General features: G+C 34.2%; 1 protein-coding gene across 2 annotated transcripts in view; it reads left to right on the top strand.

Annotated features, from left to right (window-relative positions):
• Nucleotides 1-22380, top strand: part of Btbd8 (BTB domain containing 8) — an 82346-nt gene that overhangs the window by 9514 nt on the left and 50452 nt on the right. For both annotated transcript variants that reach the window (XM_015500845.2, XM_048814461.1), the window contains 3 exons: nt 6772-6968; nt 11657-11774; nt 21778-21867. In XM_015500845.2, coding sequence (XP_015356331.2) covers nt 6772-6968; nt 11657-11774; nt 21778-21867 — 405 coding nt within the window. The remainder of the gene's footprint in view (nt 1-6771; nt 6969-11656; nt 11775-21777; nt 21868-22380) is intronic.

The following is a 22380-nucleotide window of genomic DNA, read 5'->3' as shown; positions in this document are numbered from 1 at the left end:
GTTGAAGATAAGGTTCTAACCCTTATATGATGATAGTTGAAGATAAGGCCTTTGGTAATTAGATTTAGGTAATTTCATGAAGGTGGGGTCCTCACAAGATTAGTGACCTCATAAGAAGAGAGACCAGAGAGCTTGTGCTCTCCTTCTGTCACCACTCTCTGAAGACACAGTGAAATGGTGATGTCTGGAAGCCACAAAGAGGGTCTTTACCAGAACCCAACCATACTGGCACTCAGATCTTAGACTTCTGGACATCAAAACTATGTGAAATAAATTTCGATTATTTAAGCCACATAATTTATGGTATTTTGTTATGGTAACCTGAGCTGACTGATACACTCATAAATATAAGGGTTAATTTCAAATCTATTCCATTGGTATGTATATCTGTCATTATGCCAGTATCAATGGTCAGTTTTTGCTTTTCTGAGAAATAAAGGTGGATTATTCTGTCTTTATGTCCTGCATCATATTTTCTGATATGCCTTTTGCTTGTAATCAGAATCACATTGACTTTAGTGTAGAAAATTGTCTTTGGATCATTAAATTTTAACTATATGTGTGTGATTTGGCCTGTTCTTCATTATATGTTCTGCCAGTTGGTAGAGTCATCTGTTTTTTTTTAATATTTATTTTTCAGTTTTAGATGAACACAATATCTTTATTTTTATTTTTTTATGTGGTGCTTAGGATCAAACCCAGTGCCTCATACATGCTAGGCGAGCGCGCTACCACTTGAGCCACATCCCCAGCCCGTGTTTTTTTTTTTTTTTTTGAGTTATATGAAGCTCCTATAAGCAAAATGGAAAATTTGGAAATTGCCTACCTTTGATTTTTCTTGTTTTTTAGAACAGCATGATATACTATAATTTAAACAGATATTTTAAGTGTTATTTAGAAAATTATTATTTTCCAGTGTAGATCACAGGCCTTTCATTGAGAGTTCTAAATATCAATTTTAAAACATATACCTTTGGGGGTGCTGAGGATATAGCTCAGTGCTTGCCTCCCATGTACAAGGTGCTGGGTTTAATCCCCAGCACCATAAATAAATAAATAAATAAATATTTTTTTTCCCCCTAGTAGATGGTACAGTAGAGTTCTTATGAAAACAGGCTTTGTAGTCAATCCAGGCCTACCGTTTCTAAGTGTATAAACTTGTACTAATCACTTACCATTAGTTTTCTCATCTAAAAATGGCCATAATAATAATATCTACCTCATAGAGTTATTGTGAGGTTTAAGTGAAATAATTGTAAAGCACTTAGCACAGTAACCTGATATTTAATAAGGACTGAACAATTTTTTTTTTCTTTTTTGGTAGTACTGGGGATTGAATACAGGGGCACTTTACCACTGAGCTTTATCTCCTTTTTATTTTGAGAATGAGATCTTGCTAATTTGCCTAAGTTGGCCTTGAACTTGCAATTCACCTGCCTCAGCCTCCCAAGTCACTGGAATTACAGGTGTGTGCCACCTTACATTGCACACTGTACAAATTTTAATAAATTTGTTCATATTAGTAGCACTTTGAAATTATGCTTTTCTGCAGCTATTAAGTGCATGTTTAAAAGAAGATCCTGAGCCAGGAGCAGTGGTACATTTCTGTAATCCCAGCTACTTTAGCACCCTGAGGCAAGAGGATCACAAAATCAAGGCCAGCCTCAGCAATTTAGCAAGATTCTGTCTCACAATAAAAAATAAAAGGGCTGGGGATGTAGTTCAGAGGTAGAGTACCCCTGCGGTTAAATATTAGTACTGTAAAAAATCAAATTAGTCAGTCAGTGGAGATCCTGGAAATAGCTTAAATTTTTCTACATTAGAGAGAGAGAAATCAGTGTTATTCTTTATTACATTAAAAGTGATGGGGGAAAAGATTAAATTAGAGGTAGAACAAGAGAGTGAAGTCAGTCTTAGATTTGGCATCAAAATAAGTATCTGCCTCCTTCTAGCTGTGCATTATCTTGTTTGATTTCTTTCAGCCTCAGTTTTCTCATTTAAAACAAGGAAGTTGGAGTAGCTGGCCTTGTACTTCATAGCATTTCACAGTGCTATATTTTAAGCAGTTAATCGTATTCTATTTTGTATTAGGTTAGTCATGTATGTCTGTGGTTATGTAAGCTCTTTGAGAATAGATTGTCTCATTGATGTGCACATCCAAATGATACCTAGTATCTTATACATAGAAAGTGCTTGTGATGTGCTCTCTGTTAGCAGATTGTGTTGAAATTTGACTACATTAAAATAGTGCATAAGGAGAGTATTACAATGGAAAATAGATATTAAATTTCTTTTAGTTAAAGCTGATAAAATAGATTTTTTAATTTTTGCTATATGAAATTCAGTTCTTTGTAAGTTTCTTTAGTTCATATCCTTTCTCTTGAATCAATATTTTTTTTATGTTGCTACTTATTCTACAATAATTCCTTTCGTGTATACTTGAATTAGAGTATGAAATATAGTTTTTGAAAAGTTGTTTTATATGCAGTGACTTCAGATAGGCTCAAATGTCAGTGGAAAATAGTGCTTGCTTTATGACTTCATGATTAAAATTCAAGTGAAGATCATAAAACTCTTTGATTTCCCCAGAAGACTTACCATTGTTATTATGTCTGTATGTATGAGAGGGAAAGATGAGGGAGGACTTTGAATTTTCAGTTTAACATTAATAACTGGGAGATGCTATAATAAAGTATCAGATAAACACATAAAACAACATAGGACAGCTTTCTTAGGTGGTGGCTATTTTCTCTTTTCATTCCTTTTATTACTCAGGCTGGAAATGGGTAGAATATATGTCTTCCTTGTATTAACTATAACTTGTGTATTTTTTTCTTTGGGTACTGAGAATTGAAGCAAGCACGTTGTGCCTGTTAAGTCTGCACTCTACCACCTCCAGCCATGTATTTTATTTATTTTTGAGACAGGACCTCAGTATGTTGCTCAAGCTGGCCAAAAACTCCTGGGCTCAAGTGATTCTCCCAACTTAGTTGCAGGCCTATGCCAGTGCACCTGTTTTCAGCCATGTATTCTTGATGCCTTGGTATTTGGAGTCTTACAAACTAACTGGGGAAAGAATTCCCCTTCCAGAGTTAACTTGTTCTTAGAGATAATAAATGACTTGCCTGTGAATACATCTTTTATATGCAAATCAGCCAATCTTGAGTCCATATACCCACCCATACACCTTCCTCCATCTAATTCTTACACTCCAGGAGACAATATTCCTCTACCCTGATCACCCCAGGGTCAGGTATCAGACAACTGGGGTGATCAGGGTAGAGGAATTCTACCTGTATATAGCTAGAAGCTTGACAACATTATTTAACTATGTAATCCTAATCCTGTTCAGTTACTCACCTCACCTTGCTCATTCCTTCCTAGGAAAACCACAATAATGGCTTTTGAGGGCCTGAGTTTGATCCCCAGTACTGGAAGACAAAAAAAAAAAAGCCTTTGTCTGTTTTTTCCTGTTCCTTCTCCCTCCTAACCAAATCTGTTGCTTTTTCCCATGTGGCCCTGCATAGCATGGTTCACTCCCCACCTTCTGAGAGTTGTAAATTACAGATTATCTTTTCAGAGGCAATAATTTCCTGTTCTGTCTGCCTCACTATACCTGAACAAACCCCAAATCCCTGGTACAGTTTAAACCACATATGAATGTCATTGCTGCCTTCAGACCATTCTTCCCCCTTATTCCTAAACTCCATGTCTTTGAATCTCATTTACTAGTCCATATACCACTAGGTGGTCATCCATAGACCTCCAGGTCAGTACTCCTCATTCCTCAAAGTTTTTGGCTACTGACTTTTGTCAGTTTCTCTATAACACAATTCTTGGTAATTCCAATTGCTGCATAGATAATGCTTCCACTAACTTTGCCTCTCAGTCCCCTTAATTGCTATCTTACAGTTTTCTTGTTTTCTACTTTACCTAATTTCCCAGCACAACCCAGTGTTAGTGTGTGAGAACCAGCTCCAAGGTGTCATGAAACCAAAGAGAGAGGCAAATAGACTTAGAATTGTACAGAGTGCAATTTATTGAGGCACTTACTGATGGAAGCATGATAAATAGCAACAGCAAGACCAGTTGGAATCCTGCAGTTTGGGTCAGAAAGAGAGGTTAGGTTAGGACAAAAGTGACTTCATTCTAGCTGTAATATACCTGGTTTATTGTAAGACAATATCAAAGAATTAGGAACATCCTTGGAGTCAGGGCCCACACAAATAATTTTGTTTATTTATAGTTTGCTGGGGAACTATAGAGGAAAAACTGACTAGGATTATTCTGGGAGTGATATGAGTTTATGACTCAAGATAGCTATAGTCATTCAAGCTGAATTCATATACCTCAACTATTCACTACCATGTCAAATTGTAACTCATGTCATTACCAATAGCTGACTCTATAATCTCTATTCTAAGCATCTCACTCCCTAATTTCTACCTCCTATCTTTCTAACCTACTCCTTTTAGGACTCCAGCTGTAATGATTCATTATTTTAGTGCATTTTCTGTTGCTCTTACAGAATACCTGAGACTGGGAAATTTATAAAGAAAAGAGGTTTATTTGGCTTATGGTTTTGAAAGTTAAAGAGCATGGTGCTGGCATCTGCTTGACTTCTAGTGAGAGCCTTGTGGTAGAAAGTGGAAGAGAAGTGAGTGCAGGCAAGGAGAGGCACATGTATGAGAGAGACCAAAGGGAGGTACAAGGCTTGCTTTGTAATAACCCACACATGATAACTAATCCAGTCTCTGAGGAAAGACATTATTGATGAGGGCAGTTTCCCTATTACCTAGTTACCTCCAAAGGCCCCACCTGCCATATTGGGAATCAAATTTCAGCATGAGTTTTGGTGGGGACAAACCATATCCAGACCATCGTATTCATCAATTCCACCAGGATCTGCAGTTAATCTTGCCACATTTTTAGTCTCTGATTCTCTTATGTTCTCATTTCTTTTCTGTCTTGTCTTAAATTCCCTTTGGCTGTGATTATATCACTCCTTTTACATACAGCCTGAATACCTTGTCCCATTGGAATTTGTTTTATTTACATGTCAAAACTGCAAATCTTATATCCAACCTTTTGACTACTCCACTCTTGCTTCCGCACAGCTGAATGCGGCTGGAAAAAACACACACAGCCATGTTTGTCAGTCAGTCTTTAAATTTATGGCTGTGAACATCAAGTGATGACTGTTAATTCTATGTGGTTTTGGTCTTCTATTCTACTTATATGTACAACATTGATTTTCTGTGCTTGACCACTTCTGACTTCCTGAGATAAATCCCACTTGGTTATTGTGCAGAATCCTTTTTTTTCTTTTTTTAAAAGAGAGAATTTTTTTGATATTTATTTTTTAGTTTTCGGTGGACACAACATCTTTATTTTTATGTGGTGCTGAAGATCGAACCCAGTGCCACGTGCATGCCAGGTGAGCGCAGTACCACTTGAGCCACATCCCCAGCCCTTGTGCAGAATCCTTTTTATAAGTTGCTGGATTCACTTTGCTATTTTTTTTTTTTGAGGACTTTTTCAGTGTTATCAGTAAGGAATATGAGTCTGTTTTTGTTTTATTTTCCCATTCTGATGTCTTTTTCTGGCTTTTTTCAGGTAATACTGGCCTCAGACAACAAGTTAGGAAATGTTCTTTCCTCTCATTTTTTTTTGGAAAAGTTTGTGAAGGATTGATTAGTGTTAATTCATTAAATGTTTGGGGGAATTTACCAATGAAACCAGATGGCCCTGGGTTTTTTTTGTTTGTTTGTTTTTTGTTTTTTTTTGTGGAAGTTTTTGGTTTCTAATTCATTCTCCTTATTTTTTATTTTATTTATTTATTTATTTATTTATTTTTATTTATTTATTTTTATTGGTTGTTCAAAACATTACAAAGCTCTTGATATATCATATTTCATACATTAGATTCAAGTTGGTTATGAACTCCCAATTTTACCCCAAATACAGATTGCAGAATCACATCAGTTACACATCCACATTTTTACATAATGCCCTATTAGTAACTGTTGTATTCTGCTACCTTTCCTATCCTCTACTATCCCCCCTCCCCTCCCCTCCCATCTTCTCTCTCTACCCCATCTTCTGTAATTCATTTCTCTCCTTGTTTATTTTCCCATTCCCCTCACAACCTCTTATATGTAATTTTGTATAACAATGAGGGTCTCCCTCCATTACCATGCAATTTCCCTTTTCTCTCCCTTTCCCTCCCACCTCATGTCTCTGTTTAATGTTAATCTTTTCTTCCTGCTCTTCCTCCCTGCTCTGTTTCTCCTTATTTTTTAAAGGTCTACTCAGGTATTCTGTTTCTTCTTGACTCAGGTTGAGTCAAGAAGGGAGGTACAAGGCTTGCTTTGTAATAACCCACACATGGTAACTAATCCAGTCTCTGAGGAAAGACATTATTGATGAGGGCAGTTTCCCTATTGTAATTTATATCTTTCTGGGAATTGTTCATTTCCTCTAAGTTATCTAATTTTTTTTGCATTGTATATTACATTTAACACTAAAAAATTTTATAGACTACTTTTCAAATTTTGTATATTTTAGATTTACCTTTCCAAAGTTATTCCAGAACTAAAAGGATTTTAAAGTTATGTTTAATACATATATAATTATTATATGTATATTTTATTATGTATAACACACATATACATATATGTAATATATGAAAGCATCATATTGGGAAACTAGCTTTTTCTTTTTAAGACTCACCCTTATTTTAATTAATATTTTTAAAATTTTGTCTTTTAGGATTGTATATTCATCAAACAGAGACATAAAAAACTATGAAGAGGAAATTTGTAGGAAAATGAAAGCAGAAAGTGGGATACTACAAAAGAAACTTGACTTCAATTTTCAAAAGTGTAAAAATTCATCTGATTATTCTCTTCAGAAGCATGAAATTTCAGAGGATATTAATGATCGAGATGACAGTTTAATTTCTAATGGTGAGGTATTTTTGGTGGATTTTTAGAACATTTTATAGCCATGAAAATAATTATAATCTGATATAATTAGAGAAAATCAAACTTCAAAAACTGCTCTACTGATATATTTTTAAAAATAAGCATAGAGAAGTGAATATACTAGTGTGATCAATTTTGAGTTTCCCCAAGTACTTAGAGATAAGGTTATTATGAATAAATCCATTTGAAATTCACAGTTTTCTTTTTAATACTGAAACCTCTACATGTCATTGTCCTTATTTTGTTCTGTACTAATAAAGAATTTTTTGAATTATAATATACGCTTTAAAAAAAACATCAGGGAGCACAAAAATTGCTGTTATAAAAAAAAAAGATAGTAACCCAATAAAAATGGCAGCTTAGTTTTATATCAAATGGTTAAGAAATACATAACTCTTACAATTCATATGACAATTTACCTTAAAAAAGACCTTAAGATTGCTTGTGGAAGTAGGTGTTAGAAGGATTGAAGCTTGTGAGTTGTTGTGAATTGGTAGAAAGAGGATATAATTAGATACATAAATATACGGACAGGAAACCTGATGTCTCTGGATCATATGTATTATAGAATATTTTAGTGCCAGATCATATGTATTACAGAATATTTTAGTGCCAGTTCTCAGACATCAGATTCCATGAGACAATGAAGTGAGTGCCTGTTGTTACCCTATCTGTAGAGTAGAATTGCACCACAGAAAAGGAATACCAAACTAAGTTTTCCAGGTTGCTTGCCTATCTGCCAGTCATCCTCTCCAGAGAGATGGAGAGGAAGAGGGAAACACCAGCTTTGGCTTTGGAAGGTAAACAAATCTTCCTTAGGGGATAGAGGGGAAGGTAGTTTGACTACCTTGGAATGTAAGGAAATGGCTTCCTAGAGAGGCATGTCTCTAAGTCCATCTGGAGCAATATATTACTTCTAGATTCCAAGGAATGTTGCAGCTTAATCATCTTAAGCCAAGTTTACCAGTGCTTTTCTCAGAAAAGTCAGACTGTGCAGACACAAATATTGATAGAAGATTGTGTCCCAAGAGTTATCTGAAATCAGAGACAAAATTTTAACACTAGGTATGAATGAATGGATATGGCTCATAACATATAAAGCAAACTGAGATATCTGGTAGATATTTAGGTGTGTGCATATATGCTTTGTATATTATTACATGGCTTGATTCATCTGGGTACAGTCTTTGGCATTGACATTGAAGTGTTTTTTATATATGAAATTGCACCTAACAACATTCAAAATTTAGTTATACTAAAATTGAACCCTAAAATATTGTGTAAAGATGTTATAGCAGAATTTACTACATATGAAAATACCTGTTAACTAAAGGGTCTTATTACTGATGTTTTGTGCAGCAGCAACTATCACCACCAAACTAATTTAATCTTGGTGAGAGTCCTTTTATGTTACATTCATTGTATCTATGAATAAATGATTAGGCAGTCTAGGCTTTGAAGTATTTATTAATATCATTTGGTCTCATGTAACCCTAAGAAGTAAGTGGTTGCAGATTGATTTTTTTCAGTAAGGACTCTTATACCCACAAAACATAAAGGACTTTCTCAAGGCCATACAGAGCAATTGATAAGCTGGTAGTTGATAGACATTTTTCATGCTTCTAGTGTAGAGCTCTGCCAGTGGCCCCACAGCAGCCTTTTAAAGTGGCAAAACAAATAAGTGTACGTAAAAAGAGCTTATTTACTCATCTACCCCCATTATTTGACTTGCTTTCTCCATCTCTCAAAAAAAAACAAAAACAAAAACAAAAAAACTCCATGCTTACCAGTAATCTGCCAGTTGCCAATTTAAGACACGTTTGGTCCACATCTTCTTAACCCCCTTGCAGTCTTTCATATTAGTGCTGCTCTCCTTGAAACTTCTGTCTTCTAAATTCTGATCTCTAGATTTTCCTTCTTGACCACTCCTCATTCTTCTTCACTGATATATCTATCATCTTTCTGTTCCTTAAATAAATGGTATTCTCATTTTTTTCTTGAGCTTTATATATAACTATTGACTAGACATAGCTGTTTAAAAATACCTTAAATATTTCAAATTTAACCTATTACATACTGACTTAATCACCTCCCCCCTTTAAAAATCTATCTTTTTATTTTTATTTTTTTCAGTGGAAAGTATTGAACCCAGGGACTCTTTACCACTGAGCTACATTACCAGGCCTTTTTAATTCTTTGTTTTGTGACAGGGTCTGCTAAGATGCTGAGGCTGCCCTTGAACTTGTGAGATTCTCCTGCCTCAATCTCCCAAGTAGCTGGACTAAGGCTTATGCCACTGTGCTTTTTCTTTTTCTTTTACTTTTGTCTTTCCTCCCTCTTTCTTCCCTCCTTCATTTCTTCCTTTTATAGTGCTGAGTATTGAAGCCAGGGGTCTCACATACTAATCTGCCACCCCATCCCCTTCATATTTTATTTAAGATAGGGTCTCACTAAGTTTCTGAGGCTGGCCCTTGAACTTGTGATCATCTAGCCTCAGACTCCTGAGTAGCTGGGATTAGAGGCTTATGACAGATGCAAATGGAGGCAGAAATTCCAAGTTTTTTACATTTGCAGGACCAAGTGAAAAATTGGTATTTTCAGCAAAAGCAGCCTCTAAGTCATTGTTATTGTAACAGGGAGCCAGATGTCATGGGGCCTTCTGAGACATTGTTGAAAACTTTAGTTTTTATTCTAAAAGAAATGGAGTGAGACATAGAGGGTTTTGAACTTGGATGGATTAAAATATGAATTGCATTTTTAGTGCAGTTTTGGAAGCTTTGTTAAAAATAGATTGTGGAGGTTAAGAATAGGAGAACAGTTGAAAGATGCTGGTGGCTTGGACTAAAGTATAGGAGTGAAGGTGTTGAGTAGTAGTTGGATTCTGGATCTCTTTTGATAGTAGAGCCAACATTGGCATTGTAATATATATTCCAGGTTTGTAAATTTGTTTAGTGGGAATCTGTTATGAGTGAATGAACCTTACCAGATATACTAATTAAATAAAGTTTTCTAGATTGTCAAAGTATGACATACAATTGTTAAAAGAAAATCTTTAGACAAAGTAAATCTGAATTATTTGAACAAGAAACATTAATGAATTAATCAGCTCTCAGAATCAGAAGAGGTTCAGAAGGGTCTACTCTACCACATTGACAGTAGTTATTTATAGACAGAACATGGAAGTAAAGTACAGAAATAGCTTGATGGACTACAGTTAGGCCTTTGTCTTAATGGACATGATCTAAGTTGTTGACTACTTGTGATTAGATGACATGTCACTACTTGTCTTTCTTTTCTTTCTTTCCTTCCTTCTTCCTTCTTTCTTTCTAGTGGAAATTGAACCCATGGATGTTTTACCACTGAGCCATACCCTAGTTCTTTAAAAAAAACTGTTTTTTTTTTTTAAATTTTGAGACAGGGTCTCACTAAGTTGAATATGCTGGCCTCTAACTCGAATTCTGCAGCTTCAGCCTTTCAGGTTGTTAAGCATGAATCATTGACTTCTGCTTCTGTTTGGCTGAGCTCTGGCTATTACCAAAAATATATACTCCTAAGTTAGGTTGCAGTTTATTATGTAAGAACTCAAAGGGTGGATACAGTATGAAGTCAAATGTTAATTTAGCACAGTGTAGTTTACACACACACACACACACACACACACACACACATACACACACACATGTATACACACGTACACACATGTACACACACACACAGTGATATACAGTGATGAGCCATGATATACAGTATAGCATTTTTTCCTTCTTATGTATACATGTTTTATATTTCATTTCCTACTACCTAAATGATGAATCTTTTGAAGAAGAGAAAAAATTTTTAAATACTTATTTTCTAGACCTCTTGTTTCCAGTACTAATCTCATGGTAAGTTCTCTAATAACCCACTGATTTCAGTTGAATTTCTTTCAGTTTACATATCAGTCTAGCCATATTGTCATAAAGTAAGGTGTTTTGTCAGCTTTCCATCATTATAATGAACTACATGAGATAATTAACTCATAAAGAGAAATGGCTTATTTGACTAACAGTTTTGGAGGTTCTAGTTCAATATCAATCAAACCAATTACTTTGGGCCTCTGGTGGGTGTGCCAGATGACAATGGTGGGAAGTACCTGTCAGAATAAACTGCTCACCTCATGGCCAAGAAGTGAAAGAGAAAGAGGCCAGGGTCCCACAAATCTCCTTCAAGGACATGTCTCCAATGACTTAAAGACTTCCCACTTAGCCCTACCTCTTGAAGGTCTATAGCACTTCCAATAGCACCACCCTGGGGACCACGCTTCTAACATATTGACCTTTGGGGGACATTCAACTTCAAATAGGGAATGGGAAGGAATTAAATAGTGGAAAGGAATATCAAAATTGGAAAAATGTCAAACTTTCATGAATTAAATTCATTTTGGGCATAATTTTGTGATATTATGCTTATATGTGTATCTATTTAAAGGCATATCTATATTTAAGTATAAATGAAAATACATATGTCAAAGTAGAGAGTGTAGATGATTTAAAATTCTTTTATTTTAATTTACCACTGTTTAAGCAAGTTGAGATAATTATGTAAGAAAACTTGCTAATATTAAAAAACAAAATTTGGGGATATTTATAACATTAAAGAAACTCATTTAGTCTTATTTTTGTCTTTTAAAGATAATTATGACTTGGAACCTGCATCTGAATTAGGAGAAGATTTATTGAAGCTTTATGTGAAACATTGTTGTCCAGATATTGATATTTATGTTGATGGAAAAAGGTTTAAAGCTCACAGGTAAGTAGATGTGATTGATTTGGTGTGTTGGTTGTGATATTGGAGTATAGAAGAGTGATTCTCATTTTCTAATACAATGGTTTTCAAGCTCTACTCCATGTAAGCTATAGTGATTCCACAGTGACTCCTCAGGAGTCTCTGATAGGGGAAAATTTGGGGTATCAAACCTGGATTTCCCGCCTGCAGGATCATATATGCACACATGGGTTCACCCAGATGTGCACGTGCACATTTCAGCCAGGCCAGATCTCATCTATTCTTTGCATTGGACATAAACCTAAGATTTCATCAATTTCATTAGATGAAAATGTTTTGTTGCTTGAAATGGGTTTGAAAGCCACTGTCACAGAAAATGTAGTTAATGCAGTTTTTAATTTTATAGACATTGTAGTATTAAGAATGGTTATTTCTATGTGAATGACATGTATTTTCTCTGAATACATTTTGGCACAAATTCTGTGATACAAAATAGAGGATTCTCATAAATAGCATTGATTAGGAGGTTTAATACGTCAGAGTACTTTTTAAAAACCCTGTTCTGCTTTAAAACTGGGTTGCTTATACATTCTAGTCTTTTAGATTTCAAATTAAAATCTGCTGCCTGTTTAGGTTAGGCTCTTTTGATTGCAAGTCACTAAAATCTGCTTAAAAGAAGAAAAAATTTCATAGGAAATCCAGATTATCTGTTGGAACTCAAGGTAAATAAGTACAGCTGGGTCTTACTAGTAGCTAGAATCAGAACCAGAAATCTGAAGAACCCAAACAGTACTCCTTCCATCTGTGTTTTAAATATGAATGTTTATAAGTTATTCTGATGCTCTTAAGAGGAAAAACTAGACTATTTGCAATAGCAAGGAGCAATTTTCTAGGTTCAAGCATCCATAGCCCTTAATTACATTAGCAGTAGGTTTAGATTACAGGACTCTACCAACTTAGAATTTATGCTGGTTTTTCCAGTTAATTGACAGCACACATTGCCAAATTCTAGGATTAATGGTTTGAACCAGACTATTTATTATTAAAAATTTGAATTTTTCTCTCTGGGAATATGTATTTTATAAATCTGTGTACATACATAGACTCTTTTTTTTCTAATTCTTATGAAATCCACATTACATATAGTAAAATATAAAATGTAATATGAGTTAATCCATATATTTTTATGAGTACATTTTCTAAATCAAATCATGATGTGTGTGTGCGCATGTGTCTCTTTTTTACCAACATAATTTAAGATTTTATTTAATTTTATGTCCAGATTTTTCTTGAGACCATATGTGCATTCCACCAAAGTTCTGCTTATATAACCTTAAAGCTATGCTGTCATACAAGGAAGGCCGGACCCTGTGACCATTTGCAATTTGTCCTCAGTGTCTATATTTGGCTTTTCTCTGTGTGCTGTTTAAGAATGAGCTAACAGAACTGTGTTTTAGGAGCAGGATCCAGAATATTAGGTTTGTATTCCAGAACAATACTTGCTCACTTTCTGGTTTGTTTTGTTTACCTCGCAGTGAAAAAAGAAATTCATATTAACTAGGAAGGCAATTTCCTGAGGAGAATTTTAAGTTCTGACTACTTTATGGCCCTTATGTAAGTTACAATAGCAAATTCTAAATCACAAGGTTACCTTTGTAGTTCAAACTTGAGCATCTCTGTTTACTGCATAATAATTTTATTATGTAGTTCAAGGAATACTAGGTCATAGTTCAGAAAATACATATTGCTATAAACCCGCATATTCTTCTAAAACCCAACATCAGAACTTTTTTTATACCTTTATTTTATTTATTTTTACGTGGAGCTAAGGATCAAACCCAGTGCCTCACATGTGCTAGGCGAGCACTTCACCACTGAGCCACAACCCTAGCCCAACATCAGAACTTTTAAAAATACTTCTTGTTCTAGATGATCATTATCAGCATTTTTCACATGACTGCTTTAATTGTTTTCAATTATATGTACTCATATATTAAAAGATCCATGCAAAATTTATGATCTTAATTGTATTCAGTTAAGGTTTCAACATTTAAATCAGTCCAGTTTGATAGTTTAATATGTTTAAATTGTTATGGAAACTTAGGAATTTACTCTTCTACTGAGTTAATCGTTTTCTGATGCTCAAGTTGCTTACTTAAACACATCTCTAATAACCTAATTCTTCCAAGATTATCTTTCCATTTGCACTGTCCTTCTTTACCTGATCCTGACTTCAATGTCTAGAGCATTTTATATACTTAAAGGCAATCTGATGCCAATCACTTGTTGATAGTGGTACACGTAAGCCATATTGGTTAACAGTGATTGATTAAGTGTGTGTGGACTGTGAGCCAGTCTTCCTGGGTTTTAATTTCAGCTTCACTAATATTAGTTGCATGGATTTGAGTAAGCCATTTAACTATTCATTTTGTATCCTCATCAAAGATGGGAATTATACAAGTACTTATTTCATGAGGTGATTATGAGGGTTACTTATTATATATACTTAAACAGTTTGAACAGCACCTGGCACATAGTACCATATGTGTTAGCTGTCATCACAATTACAGTGGATAGGCCTTTAATACAAGCTTTTGGGCAGATAGTAGCAACAGCCTCTATGCCCATTATTTATAAGGAGCAAGCAGTGAAACATGGTTTGAATCACTTGCATTTCTCCTTAATCCAAAGAAGAATAGGTTAGCAGTAGACCTCTAAGGAAGGCCACACTTTACCACACTTTTCTCCCTCTAAATAGGCCTTACCCTCTCTAAAATATAACTTCTTCATGCTTTCCTTCATCTTTGTCTTTATTTATCGCCAACACTTCTACTCAAAGCAGAAATGAAGAGAGCTCTCTTTGTTTAGAGGTTGGAGGATTATAATAAAAGATTGTCTTGCCAGTTGCACTAAGGATCCCTTAGTTTTTTTAGATCCCAATTATTAGTTATGTTTCTACTTTTCTGAATATTGTATTCTGGAATTGTGCAGTACATTATCCCTTGTTGTAGACCTCTGTAACATTATCTTCCTATCTGAATTCCTGTCCTTTACCAAGTGAATACCATCAGGATAGTGTACATTTCTCTTGGCTTGTATTTCCTCTTGTCACCTTTAGTCTAACCCTAAGTACCTACCTGATCTATTGCATTGCTGATCTCCTATTTTATAATGTGCTTTATTATTTTAATATTTAGTGAGACAAATTGAATGTTATGTTTTTAAGATAATTTATTTGTTGCACTCTACATTCTGTAATTAAGATCGTCCTTATTGAAAAAGGTAGTGATTCCTAATTTTATCTTGGTAATATTCAAGATCTGGTATTCCTTTCTTATCAGTGCCTAATATTATACTACTAAACATTCACTCATTGGGCTAATATGCTGTTAAATCTCCCTGTATAATGTAGGTTTCTGTGAATATTTAGCAAATCAATATAGTGTTAGAAGATCAGTGTTGTAGTCTGGATCATGCCACAATCTATATGTCCTTGAGTATACTGGCTGAAAAGTTTTTTAGAAGTAGCAGAGCTTAGTAATTGTGAAGTCAGCCTGAGTTTGCATTCTATTTTCACTAGTTAATATTTTGGGTGATTTACTTAATCTCTCTAGTCTCAATTTCTTTATTTGTACAACAAATAATAATAGTAATTATAGCATAAGATGGCTGTGAGGATTGAATCAGATAATGCACATAAAGTACTTAGCATACCTAAATGTGTCTGACGTATTGTAAGTTTTCAAAAGTATGTATTATTTGCTATAAGTATATGTTAGATATCCATAAAAGAGACATAACATTGCCTGTTCTACTTTGTCTTATGTCAGGAGTCAACAAACAATGACCTAAATGTAGTAAGTGGATTGTTTTTATATGAAAAAGCAAAAAACAAAGAAGAATATGCAATAGGGACCTGAAAAAAACCCTAAATATTTACAGTCTGGCCCTTTGAAGAAAAAGGGTCAAATGGATTCTGTATTCAAATTACTTCATAAAAGTTTTTATTCTCTTATAGAAATTTGAACTAACAATAATGTATAAACATGTAGATTTTGCAAGAAAGATGAAACTTTAATTAGCAAACCCACATTTAAAAAGAGATTGATCTGGAGCTGGGTTTATGGCTCTGCCATAGCACACTTGCCTGGCATGTGTGAGGCACTGGGTTTGATTCTCAGTATGCATATAAATAAATAAAATAAAGGTCTGTCAACAACTAAAAAAATTTTAAAAAAGAGATTGATCTTATAGTGAAAGATCTGTGAATGAATGTGTATTTGTTTTTTAAAGTAGGATAAGATGATTGTTATATAAAAATTGATTTTAAAATCTTGATCTTTTTTCTGATTAATCAAACAACAACAACAAAAAAAAAACTACCCGTTCTAATTGTATTAGATAATAGAATATCCATTGTACTTAACAGTTTAATTTAGGAAAAGCTAATTTAATGAAAGCTGTGGTCAATGGATATCATAAAATCTCAAGAGAAAGTTAGTGGCCTTTTGTAAGTAATGATTTCCAAAATATTTTCAAAGGAGGCTGGGAATGTAGCTCAGTGGTAGAGGTCTTGCCTTGCATGCACAAGGCTCTAGGCTCTAGGTTCAATCCCCATCACAGAAAAAAAAATTTAAGAAATATTTGCTAAGAAGCAGGATGACTAATAGTGACAGCTCCAGAAAATTTATATTCACTACTCTGGTTTTAATCTATATTTAGTTATGTGGAACTAAAGCAAAACAAGTATGTGTACACAAACAACTCTTTAAGCAAAAAATATTTAAAAATTAGACCCAGTTTAAAACAAAACAAAACAAAAAACTCCTCTCCTAGAGCATTTCTGAATAATCCAGGCCATTGTTCTGCCTGGAATAGTGAATCTAGTTCAGCTAACATTAGGACTTATTGAAGAGCAGCATACCAAAGCAACAGCAAGGGGGAAATTAGGACATTTTTGATAGAGCCAGAAGCAGCATTGTCAGTTGATATTAAATTTAATCAAAGGAGAAAATAGTTTTTGACATGTAGGAACATATTTTTTAAAAGATTTAGCAAAGATTTTTAATACACCGTGCCATCTATTGCTGCATTATTATTTTTATTATTTTACCTGAGGCATGATCCTAATTAAATAAGGATGTTTTCTGAGTTTCTATTTTAAGATCAGGGCAATCATTTAAGCCTCAGATGCTTTTAATATTACTCAGATGGAAATGGCTAACATGCTGTGTTAGTTCAAATCTTCTGAGAAGCAGACACAAAGATGGGGTTAGACTTGCAAAGAATTTATTCGGGTAAATACATGTGAGAGAATATGAGGAGGAAGCCAAAGACTGAGAAAGCTATAAGACTGCAATTCCAATCTGACCCTGAGTGAATAAGAAAGGAAAGAAGTTACATCGTAGACAGTACAATTCCACAGGAGATTTGGCAAGGCTGTTGAAAAAATTCCCAAGCCAGAGGCTTTGGAGAAATTCTTGTCTCCCACGAATAAATCTGCCTTTATTATCTCTTCTAGGCTCATTTGCAGGGACTAATTTATGGCTTTGGGACCAGTATGGTTTGGATTCCAGAATACTATAGCTGAGACCTTAGGTCAGTTTACGAAGTTTATGATCATAGAGATGCATTTTCATAACTGGTAAATCATGGCATGCTATATATTTATATATCTTTGCCACTCAGTCTAGTCAGGTAGAGTATATAGAGTGAAGGATAAAATTCTAATCATATTCTTCATTAAGAATTATTTAATGATCACTTATGTGCCAAATACTATATTTGATGCTGAAAGTAAGACTTACAAAGAAATACAAAACAAAGTACAGAGTATGAAATGGATTGTATTTATTGAAATTCAACATTGTTAATATATTAGAAAAGATGGCCATGAAAAAAGACCTGGTAGGATATCTAATAAACTGTTAACATTGGTTATTTGTATAGAGTAGACTTGAAGTAAACAAGGAAGCATGGAGAGAACTTAAAATTTTTACTTCATAAAATTCTGATTCAGAGTTTTATTACAGATATTTTATAATTAAAAATTTTCTTTTTAATTTGGCTTTCCATGCTTTAGGAAAGAATCATATATTGCTTAATATTTTAAAATGTGTTTATATAGACTCAGTCATACCCTAAAGAAACTATCTTTGGCTGGGCTGGGGATATAGTTCAGAGGTAGAATATTTGCCTAGAATGTGTGAAGCCCTGGGTTCAGACCCCAGCATGGCAAACAAATAATCAAAAATCTATCTTTGTCCTCTTATATAGAAAAATAAAAATTATATACAAGCAGTACATTAAATATTCACTTTATTATCAGGTTCTATTACCTTTTCTTGTTCTTTGACTTACTCTAGGTTTAATATATGCTGCTTTTTATTATTCTAAAGGTGGAACCATAGATCACTGATATAGAACTTTTTTCTTTTCTAAGATAAACACTTAAAAACTATATATTTTCTTCTAAGCACTGCTTTAGCTGCATCCTGCAAATTATGGTATATTTTCATTTTCACTCAGAGTATTTTCTAATTTTCCTTTTAATTTCTTTTTTTTACCAATGGATTATCTGGAAGTATATTTAACTTCCAACTGTTGGGAATTTTTCAGCTATTTATTAATTTCTAATTTAATTCCATTGTGGCCATAGTATATATTTTATTTTCAACACACTTTATTGAGATGTGTTTGATAACCCAATCTGTCTTAGTAAATGTTTATGTACTTGAAAAGATGTATTGTGCCGTACTGGGGTAGAGTGTTTCATAAATGTCAAATTGTTTGACAGTATTGTTTAAGTCTTACATATCTTTAACTAATTTGTCTACCTGTTCTATTAATTACTGAGAAGAGTGTTGAAGTCTCCAAGTGTAACCGTGAATTTGTCTGTCTGTCCCTCAGTTTCCTTCAGTTTTTGCTTCATGTATTTTGAAACTGTACTTGGTACATACATATTTGGGATGACAATTTCCTCATGATGAATTGAGCTCTTTTTAATTATGATACATCTCTTTTTAACCCAGGTAATATTCCTTGTAAAGTATACTCTGTTAATATAGCCATTTCTGCTTTTTTGAGATTGATTTTGTAGGTTATATCTTTTTACATCCTTTACTTTTAAATTCTCTGTGTCTTTATATTTAAAATGGGTTTAAAATTAATTTCTTATAATTATATCTTACCTTTTAAAATCCATTCTCATAATTTCCTTTTAATTAAAATATTTAGACCACTTATATAATGTAGTTATTAATACATTTGGGTTAGTCTACCATGTTTTTGGTTTTCATTTTTTCTTTGTTCTGTTTTGTCATCTTTTCCTGCCTTTTATATTAATTGAGATTTAAAACTTTTTTAGAATTTTAGTTTTTCGTTTTCTTCTTTTTTTTTTTTTTTTTTTTTTTTTTTTTTGTACTGGGGATTGAACCCAGGGGCACTTTACCACTGAACTATATCACCAGCCCTTTTGAAAGTTTTGAGACAGGATCTCGCTAAACTTTGTTCTAGTTAGCTTTTGGTCACTGTGAACAAAATACCCAACAAGAACAACCTAGAGCAGGAAAAGTTTATTTTCAGAGGTCTTAGTCTGTAGATGACTGACTCCATTGCTCTGGGCCCAAGTGAAGCAGCACATTATGAAGGGCCTGAGGGAGGAAAGCTGCTCATGGTGGATTTAAGAAGCAGAGAGAGAGAGAAACAGACAGCCAGACACACAAACACACACACAGTCAAGGTGGGCCACAGGAAGAACAACCTTCTAGAGCATGCCCTCCAGTGACCCAGTCATGCTCCACCTTCCTACAGTTATTCAAGCTAGAATGGACCAATTAGGTCACAGCTCTCATAATCATTTCACCTCAGGATATTCCTGCATTAATAGGAGCTTTGGGAGGACACCTTATATCCAAACCATAACAGAGTTGAAATTGCAATCCTCCTACCTTAGCCTCCTGAGTATCTTGAGATTATATGGGTGTATCACCATGCCAACTAATTAAATTTTTGTTTATTTTCACTAATGTGTATAATTTTTGCTTTTTTTCACTTGCATTGTTATTACCATGTACCTTTAATTAGTGTTATATATCTTTATGTACAACGTTAGAATCTATTCCCTTTCCCCTCCTGTCTTTTATGCTATTTATATATTTTGTATGGAAGTTCTTTATTTAATAAGTGATTTGCAAATATTTTCTCCCAGTTGGTGACTTGTATTTTTTGGAGGCTGATCCTAAACTTGCTGTCCTCCTGCCTTTACCTCCCAAATAGCTGGGATTACAGGTATGCACCACCACACTGGACTCAATAATGCCTAGCACAGAATAGAAGTCAGTGGATATTTGTTGGGTTACAGAATGAATGATTGAGCATTTTATTTGAGAAGATAGAATGGAAATTGAAAATAATCTCTCCTGTCATTTTCTCAAACCTAAAATATAACCTTTCCTGGGCTTTATTTAGGTGAGTTCTGAATGAGAACTCAGAACTTTTATTGTTGTGGTTCTCCTTTTTAATTAAAAAAAATTTTCACATGACAAATTATTGCAGCCTCTTTCTTATTGCTGTTTCCTCAAGTGGGTTATGTTATTTTAATGCAAATAGGACTTCCTTTTGCTTTTGGGTAGTGGTTAAACTAGATATTGATTGCTTTGTTCCAGTTAGGGATTGAGTTGATGCAAAACTGGACTTCTGTTCTAACAAGAACTTGTCTACTTATTGTTCACTCTTCATCCTAGGGTATGACCCTTCAGGGCTAAACCCAAATCCTAGGTTAGCTACCAGAACTACTCCTTTTTGATAGACCCAAGCTCTTTTTTTTTTTTCTTTTCTTTTTTTTCCTGACAGAGATAGAATTTAGGGGTATTTAGTGAGTGACCTAAATTCCCAGCCTTTTTTTATTTTTTATCTTGGGACAGGATCTCACTAAGTAATTTAGGGCCTCAAGAAATTGCTGAGGCTGGCTTTGAATTTGCAATCCTCCTGCCTCAGCCTTCTGAGTCCCTGAGATTTCAGGTGTGCACCACCACACCCAGCTCCCAAGTTGTAATTTGTGTCCCATCCAGCCTTTGAAGATGCCAGAAGTTATTCTTAGCTTCCCAAACATTGCTTTTCTTTTTGATTTTGCAATCACCTGAGTGGAAGAAATTACTTCAAATGTTTGAGTCTTCTCTTCTGTCTTCTCTCATATAACTTGTCTAACAACTATGGTAGTGTTCTGATGCTTTTAAATCATGTTTTATTTTCTCGTGTATGTGTGTATTTTATACGTATTCCGCCTTTTCTATTTTCAAGAGGATGATTGGTCTGAGACAATCTAGTAAACCATTGCCAGAAATGTCTTTCTCTTCTCCCTATTTTTCTAATTCTTTCATACCATCCTCCACTGGGATATTTTCCTCTATATTTCATTAACTATCATGTTCCCAGCATCTAGAATAATGTCTAGCACAGAACAGAAGCCAGTGGATATTTGTTGGATTACAGAATGAATGAATGAACATTTTATTTGAGAAGATAGAATGGAAATTGAAAATAATCGCTCCTGTCATTTTCTCAAACCTAAGATATAACCTTTCCTGGGCTTTATTTAGGTGAGTTCTGAATGAGAACTCAGAACTTTTATTGTTGTTGTCTCTTTTTTAATTTAAAAAAATCTTCAAATGACAAATAATTGCAGTCTTTCTCTTATTGCTGTTTCCTCAACAATTCCTGTTAAGTAGTATCTTAGGTCTTTATTTCTCCATTTTTAGGGATATATTACTCTTTTAGTAATTGGAAATGTTTTAATTATTATTATTTAAATTAAAGAGTTTTCAAAATAAAAAAAAATTAAAAGATAACAACGGCATTGTAATTAAAACACTTAGGCATAAATAAAAGCTTTAATTTTTATTGTAATAATTGCAGAGTGAATACAAACAAGACAAAATAGATTGCTGAGTTTTAGGTAAAGATGAACAGTTTTATAAAAATTATGTTTTTACATAGTATATAAATGTTTCCCTCCTCTTCCCTTTAGGGCCATTTTAAGTGCCAGATCCAGTTATTTTGCTGCAATGCTGAGTGGATGTTGGGCTGAAAGCTCCCAAGAGTACATTACTCTTCAAGGGTAAGCATAATTTTTACAAGACAGCGTGACTATAAGTGATTGCAAATAATACTTCATATGAAGCACTTGTGAATCTGTTTTGCCTGTATGATCAGTGAATATTTCTCATGTAGTAGAATTCAACTAAATAACATTTTCTGAAACAAGAGGTAGGAGAGAGCATTAAGTAATAGAAGTAGTATATTAATCTGCTCAGGATTCTATAACAAAATGCCAAAACTGGGTGGCTTAAACAACAGAAACCTATTTTCTCACAGTTCTGAGGACTGAAAGTTGAAGATGAAGGTGTCAGCAAGGTTGGTGTCTGACTAGGGTAGCTACCTTCTTGCTATGTGCTCACATGGCTTTTGTTCTGTGGTGTCTTTTGTAAGGATACTGATCTCTCAGATCTAGGTTCCATACCTGTGATTTAAATTTAATTACTCCTTAGAGGCCCCATCTCCAAATATAACCACACTGGGAGTTTGGGCTTCACCATATGAATTTGGGAACACATTCAGTTCATAACAGATA

The sequence above is a fragment of the Marmota marmota genome, unplaced genomic scaffold (assembly GCF_001458135.2).
Source record: "Marmota marmota marmota unplaced genomic scaffold, marMar, whole genome shotgun sequence".
Lineage (NCBI taxonomy): Eukaryota > Metazoa > Chordata > Mammalia > Rodentia > Sciuridae > Marmota > Marmota marmota.
This window is presented reverse-complemented; position numbering and strand designations above follow the sequence as displayed.